This window comes from Aspergillus pseudotamarii (assembly GCF_009193445.1).
Source record: "Aspergillus pseudotamarii strain CBS 117625 unplaced genomic scaffold BDV38scaffold_48, whole genome shotgun sequence".
NCBI lineage: Eukaryota > Fungi > Ascomycota > Eurotiomycetes > Eurotiales > Aspergillaceae > Aspergillus > Aspergillus pseudotamarii.
The window spans coordinates 21,506-28,785 of NW_022475062.1; the positions used below are offsets into that span (position 1 = coordinate 21,506).

At 46.6% G+C, this 7,280-nt stretch overlaps 2 protein-coding genes across 2 annotated transcripts; one reads left to right on the forward strand and one right to left on the reverse strand.

Annotated features, from left to right (window-relative positions):
- Positions 1 to 714: 714 nt before the first annotated feature.
- On the forward strand, positions 715 to 2,896 carry BDV38DRAFT_273142 (uncharacterized protein; the record flags this gene model as incomplete). The annotated part of the gene is made up of 5 exons (XM_032057627.1): positions 715 to 719; positions 779 to 1,088; positions 1,129 to 1,854; positions 1,943 to 2,313; positions 2,425 to 2,896. The coding sequence occupies 5 exons, from the start codon at positions 715 to 717 to the stop codon at positions 2,894 to 2,896; spliced, it is 1,884 nt and encodes a 627-aa protein (XP_031910986.1).
- Positions 2,897 to 4,324: 1,428 nt separating this feature from the next.
- BDV38DRAFT_273143 (kinase-like protein) lies at positions 4,325 to 6,160 on the reverse strand (the record flags this gene model as incomplete). The annotated part of the gene is made up of 6 exons (XM_032057628.1): positions 4,325 to 4,509; positions 4,566 to 4,728; positions 4,784 to 5,079; positions 5,131 to 5,450; positions 5,502 to 5,728; positions 6,116 to 6,160. The coding sequence occupies 6 exons, from the start codon at positions 6,158 to 6,160 to the stop codon at positions 4,325 to 4,327; spliced, it is 1,236 nt and encodes a 411-aa protein (XP_031910987.1).
- Positions 6,161 to 7,280: the final 1,120 nt, after the last annotated feature.

Consider the following 7,280-nt stretch of genomic DNA (forward strand, 5'->3'; position numbering starts at 1 on the left):
GGTTATTCTGGGTCAAGAAAATGAGTGAAGGATATGAGGAGGAAGGAGTAGTATTGAACTAGAAACTAGTAGGTTATGGGTGACGAGTGAAGACGCTTTTGCATACTGGCAGGTGGGCTCACTACTTAGTACTAGGTATGGAGCACCGTAAACACCGCTCTGGCATTCTGCCGCGTCAAGAGGCACCGAGTCCGTTTCAAAGCACTGTGAACGAGCCTATGAATTAGTCCGACGCCTGGTCTCTGACGGCTCCAGAATGAAGTCTGCCGAACAAGAATAGGCTGTCAACTCGGGAAGAACGAGAACATGCGCTTTCCCTTGAGAACGTATAGCTTAACCACACCGGAGGGGGGAGAGAGAAAGATTTGCTTTTCAGCAGGTGAATTCATTTCGGAGCCTGAGGTATAAATTCATAAAATACAGACCTCTCGACTTCACAAACACCACCTTGAAAGTTCCTCAACGTAGGTTGACACCACATTCTAAATCATTCCAAATCCGGATTCAGAATTACGTGGGTATCTTCTCCCCCCATATCTTTCTTCCATCCTTGATATCAATTTTCAACTCACCTTCCACCTTCCACCTCACCCTTCCACCTTACCCTTCCATCCCAGCTTGCCTTTCCTTTGTCTCATACCTTTCGTGAGCTAGCTACCAAATATTAGAGATTCTTGAGGATCTCTCTCGTCCCACATTTCACTCGTCGCCAGAATGAGGTACGTGTGACAAGTACACATCGTGAAAACAAGTACCAGAGCTAACGTAAACACTTCAGCGACCTAACTATCCCATCTACATCATCTGATAAATCTGCAAAACCACTCATCGTTGCTGAGCATACGTTCTCATCACCGAATGAAGTTTTCTTTCAGCTTCGCACGTGGGCTACTGAGCTACCGAGGGAAACTTATATACAACATTTTCACGAAGCCTTAGGAGAAGTTAATCGTGCGATTGATGTATATGACCTCGTACGCGATGCGTTTCTTGTGAATATGTGGTCGGTGGGTAAGGACACTCTGGGAAATGACTTCGCTAGGATCAGAAAGAAAAATCGTCATATCTGGTCTAAAGCTGAGCAGGCTGTACGAACCACGGCAAAAAACCAGAGGGCATGCCAGAGAGCAACTCGGAAAGTTCTTGCTAAATGGGAAGGCTAAGGCAACCGCGTTTTTAGCTATTAATACTGCACAAGGCTGGAGGGGGGCAGTCAGCCGTTTGGCGACTGCGTGCGCAGACTATGACGAAGCAATGAAATATATCGTCCATGCATTGGTACAACGCCTGCAGCATGTAGGTCGTGGAAAGTCTCGGTATCTTGATCCTGGTTTTGTCGATATTCAGTTGGCTATTGATCTCTATAAAGCAAACCCTAGACGCCCCCCTGTGGGGAATGAGGTTCTTGCTGAGCTCGGCGTGCAGAGGAATTCTATGGGGCTGCTGAGTACAGTATCTGAGATTATCGAGGCTCCAATTGGTGGTCCCGGCTTTGAGTGGGCAGGGACCGAGCCCCAGCTCCCATTGCCCCAGACTATCATAGAGGAGCTTTCAGACTTATCATCAGACAGTGAATATCAAGATACAGAAAGCCTCCAAGGCACTCAAGTCCCTCCCGCAACTACCGTCGAGCCGGCGGCCACACCTACATCCACCATCGAAACCATGAACACCGTGCCTACCAGCACACAGCGCCAAAAGCGCAAGAGAGAGACGGTACCAGTGTTGACTGCAAGTAGCTCAGGCCAAAGACAACCCTCGCAGCGCACGACGTCTGACTCCCATACATCTCCACACGGCGACACTTCGCGACTTATCGGATCCCCAGGAGCTCCCTCCAGTTTGCAGAACACCGTAAGATGCAGAATCCCCTTCCAGCCTTCAGGGCGTGGGTGTACAGAACCCCCTTAGAAACCCTCGGCAGACCGAACAACATTCGTAGGCCACTACACCCACCTCTCCCACTCCCTCTATCGGGAATACGCCCCAAGGGAAGGAAGGAGAGACGGCTACTGAAACTCATCCTGAAACCCGGATTCGGGATGATGAGGCCGCCCACAAATTAGCAATCATGGAAGACTTATTAAAACGTTTTAAAGCCTCAAGCATCGATCCTAAACGTGTGCTGGCGGAGGGAAGCCTTCAAGGGATTGACATATATGATTGGTGGGAATATCAAGGTCTAGTCGACAAGAAGACAATGGCCGACTGTGCGGTAATTGAGCTTAAACGCTTCGAGCATCACTACAAAAATCAGCTGGATAGTTATCAGTTCTCTCTCTTCCAGCAGTTAGCGGAAATTGATCCGGTTCTGTGACTCCTACAGGCCCTTTTTTCGTCTGATACCGAACTTCTGGCCTTCCCGCCAGGAGTGGAAAGGGGTATACTCAATTATAATGGTATCGTCCTACCGCCACCTCCTAGTGTCTGCCAATATGGATCTGGTACAACCTTGATTCCTATAAAAAGTGTGGATCTGAACACTGCTGTTGTACTTCGGCCAACCCTTCTGCCAGTACCGGTTATAATGGAGCTTTCGAAAGGGACTTTGCACTCTAAGCCGGGGGTAGTTCAGGCTATCCAAAAGATTCGCTCAGAAAGGGAGCCTGTACCTGGGGATGTTAGAGACCTATCGCCGCGAGCAGTCACATTTGTCGAGCATTCCCCTACCATTCAGGGAATCAGTCCATTGACGGATGCTATTCTATGCCGACGCTCTTACCTCGAAATGGAGGTCCAAGAAGAAATAAAGATTCTGTTGGGAGAAGATCGGGACGTAGCGTGGCAATGGATCAATGATTGGAGGAAAGCCGCGTACGCGTCCGTGAAACTAAGCTACAAACTTCTTATGGAAGTTGAGAGAACTAGGTTTGAAGATCAAGCATTTATGTTCTGATCAGGTCGCCCCACAAGTCCTTTTGTCTTTTACGTGTAATTACTCTATGGCTTTCTCTAGATCATATATGACTTGAATCAAAATTTGTTTTTATCCTATCCATACTACCCGAATGTATTTGATAGAATCCAGCTCACGATGGCAGTTTCCTCCGATTTATCCTAAAACCAGGTTTCAAGATGAATCCCTGTTAGAAGGAATAGGCCGCAGAAGCCGGAAAAGACAGAATATGCACTTTTCTTACACACTTAAGTCTCGATACTAAAAGAGGAGGATAAAAACTGGATGTGGGCTGATAAGATTGTTTGAGGGCCCTACGAAGAAAGCCATAAATTTATAAAATGTAAGCAATTCTACAGTTATAGCCACAGCTATCTATAAATCCCGATTATCTATAGTAGGAATGTGGCCTGTCAATCCTTCCACTCAACTAAAACACCAATTGGCACTTTTTCGTGCCTTGGGCTCTACTTACTACATTCCATTTTCCTTATATTCACCTGCATCATCTCCTTGGTTTTCTCATTCTCCTTCTTGACCCGCACTCTCTCCACTGTTGTCGTCGGCGACAGCAATAACGTCTGGCTTTCACCACTGCTTCTGATCAGATATGGTAGGATCAAAAAAGCTTTGACCAGCCGGGTGGACCACCGACGGCGTCTATCACATCGCAGGCGGGTCTCAGGGTTCGGAAGACGCCGTCGGTGCCCATGACGAAGGCAGCCGGGCCAGTGGAAGAGTGGCCCGAGACGAGGTTATTGATGATATTGGATAATTCGTTATGGTCAGGGTGATTGTTGCGGGTCGGGACCATAGCGACTGACGGCGGGCGAGCAACTCATCTTGGGTATTAATACAAAGAAAGCTTTGGAGATGGTCAGAAGTGATCATAAGATAGGCTAGTTCACTGTTTATAGAGAACCGTAGGGAGAACAGAAGAGGATTGTGATGAGCGACATGATTATGTTTCCACATGATGTTGAAGACGCCAAAAGTGAATGTCACCCGACAAGGTTGTTTTGTTGAAACTCCAATTTGAATGAATGCTAACTGCCTCGCCTTATTATGCGCTACTCCCTCTTACTATATCAACAGAGATAACACACACCTCTCTACCGTCTTTCATGCGGAGGTCATTCCACGTGAGAACGCCGGAAGTACTCTGAAAGCCCCCCAATGGTTTATTGTGCTGCATATCATACCTAGACTCTCGGGGCTGAGGGTTCTTTATCAGAGTAGTTTTACCTGGCAATGCAATTGCCAAAGAGAATATGGACTGCGAGCTTGTAAATGACAAATGTATCGCCTTTCCGGTGTAAAGTCGGTTATCACTTCAGAGAAATGTGTCATGTAATCGAGAACAGGACGCACTGATCTGAGACTCTGATAACAGTGCAGCTAGGGGTGAGTCGACACATGCATTAGAATCTAGTAATCATCTCCTCTCAACCATTCATCTAATAAAAGCTCCTTCGCAGTTGGTCTTTCCTCCGGTAACCACCGCAGAGTCTTCCGTAAGAATCGGAGGAACAGCACTTGATTATCTGTCTCAAGCCGAGATTCACGGCCTTCAAGAGATTGCTCTGGGATCTTCACAGGACTGTTCCAATTGCCTGCAGCTTAGGTGAGCCATTGATAACATGTTCAAAAGCGGTCAAAATTTACCCACCATTCTCGTCCCAAAATTTGAGACTTTCTTGACTTCGTCTAAGGAACTCAGCCGGGGGCGGTCCTAAAAGAGAAATCATTTCCGCAATACGCTGAGCTTTCTCAGCCTCCGTTTCAAGGCTCAGGGTTCTGAAAAGATGTCCTTGCTCAAACAGTGTCCATGCCTACAAAGGAAACACGATTATTAGATATTATAACGCAGTATATTGATAATCTTACCATCTGACCCAAGCCCCATATATCCACCTTACTGTCCCAGTCCATACCTAACGATACCTCTGGTGCCCGATACACACCTGGCATTATGAGGCCGGTTTGTTTACCTTCGGCAAGTCGCGCCTCTCCAAGATCAGCGAGTATCGGTTCGCCGCTTGTCAAAGGCATTGCACGAGTGGCATATATGGTACGATCAGGAAGCTGTTTTCGAGGGCAGGGGTTCGAGATTTCGTCCTCTTCCATTTCAGCAAGGATGGAGTCGTCATCGATACCTAAAAGGATATTGTTCGGCTGAATATCTAGGAACAAATTTAATAGGGGCCATAAATTTTGATAGAGGTACTACTAACCCGTATGGATGATATTCGCTTGGTGCAGGTAATCCAGGGCAATGAGTACAAACCGCAGGGTAGGCCGAAGGACGTTCTCCGGTAAGGCATCACCCTCAAGACCGTGGATATAATCACGTATGTCGATCCCAGCAGGCTCGTACAGGAGGCATGGATGGACTCCATACGGCCCGGGAATCTCAAACGCGTCCAGAATAAGCCGGACATATTTTTTACCCGTATGAGTACTTTGCATGGCTTTTAAATGATTCGAGATTCCCACCTCGGGGGGCTGTCGTTTAGTTCGCACATGAACTTTTAAGACTAAATAACGGCGATTACTTTGGATACATCAGCGTATAGCTCGGAGAAAGTATTTTGCACAGACCTACCAAAGGTCCCGACATAGCCACACGGTTGACGATGAGCCGTAGCCGAGTTTAGTAACGACCTGATATTGGGATTTAAAAATTTCACCAATGTGAATAGGATAGTAGCGCTCCTCTGAATAATCAGGAAGAGTTTCTTCTTCGAATCTGGCAGTCAAATCTAAGCAATGAAATCCTGAGTCGGGGAATACGCGTGGTTGAGATATTGGAACCGTGGCAATCTTCCTGCGCTGGGGGAGGAAAGAGGAAATGAATAGTGAACAGCTTGGGTGTCTCAAAGGCAAAGCTAAATGCCTACCAGTGGGGATAAATGTTCTATAAAACAGCCAGCCCATGACTGGCCTTTTATCGAAGAGCACTGAAACAGCCAAGTAGAAGTTCATTGGCAGCACTAATTTATGGTGATCGGCTGCTGTCCCTTGCGTGGTTGGCGGTGGGGAGATGCGCGTAGACCAATAGAGATTCAAGCCATTCTGTCATCTACCCTACCCCCATTTTTAAGCGCCGTTCCGAACAACCTAGATAGCCACTTCTAATCATAGGGTACATAATGCAGTGAAGAAGTATATAAGGGCGTTTAGGCAGTTGGCGTTTCTTGAATGAGTGAACCAACTTACACGGTATACAAGGATAGCGGCTACATGGAACATAGCCGTACCCATCAAGCACCAGCGATATTTATAAATGTGTAAATCCTAGTATACAGCAATCGAGCCCCGCGATATTAAGGGGGGGGGGGGATCAATGCATAAGAGAGTTGTGTAAGTAGACAAATCATTAGCTACGTACCGCGTCTATCTATTAGATGACAATGAATGATTACTGTATAACTTGGGCTAAGTATTTCAAACGTAATATCTCAAGCCGAGACATATAGATTCTAGTTCAGTAGTAGGTTTACAGTCACCATGGGAGACATTTGTTGGCTAGAAAGAGATCAAAGACAAAGCCAGTCTGCCAGCAGCACTGGCCACCATAGTGACATACCATGCTAAATCGGCAATTACCAAAGTTGTGTTTGTGATCGATTAGAAGCAGTACAAGACCTGGGAAATGCGGAAGTTCAGGTCCCAACTCCCAACTTTATATCCATTCCCCCGAGCTCTTCAGGGTTTGTATTATGGCGCTCTCGGCTCCTGTCAAGCTCGCTGAAATGTGATAGATTATGACTTAATAATTGACACAGGTCTTGAGCTACAACGCACCAGTCTGCAATAATTGTCGATGTAACGTGGAGAATCCGAGTGGGTTCAACCTTGGCCTAAATTAGGACCCGCCAGGTGGATACTCTCGGAATCTCTACCCCATACCTGATCAACAGCTGGTAAGCTCAACCAAGGCTAGCGGCCAAGACAAGAAGTCAGAGCTTGTTACTACCCCGAAGGTATGAATAGATTGATACGGATCGAACGGGGTTCTTGGTGGTTTGAACGTTGAGTAGACCACAATCACTTCTCTCCCTCCTTCATATCATAGATAGTATATGATCATACCGAGGCTAGATGCTTCTATTGCTTTTTAATTTTGGCCCCGCACCCTAGGTCAGATACTTATGCAGGGTGGCACACAAGGTATACGATTTCATTAATTAAGATTCTCCGAGAATAATCTAGCAAATGACAACATATGGCAGTTAGGGCGGCATTTTTTTGCCTTTTGCCTTGGGATGTCTGGTGATGCTGACTGCTCGTTAGGTAACCCAGTCTTGCCTCGAGGTTTACTGTCAATCATCATATTCTTTGACAATGACCTCGAAATATAAGTAATTTGGTGGTGGTGGGT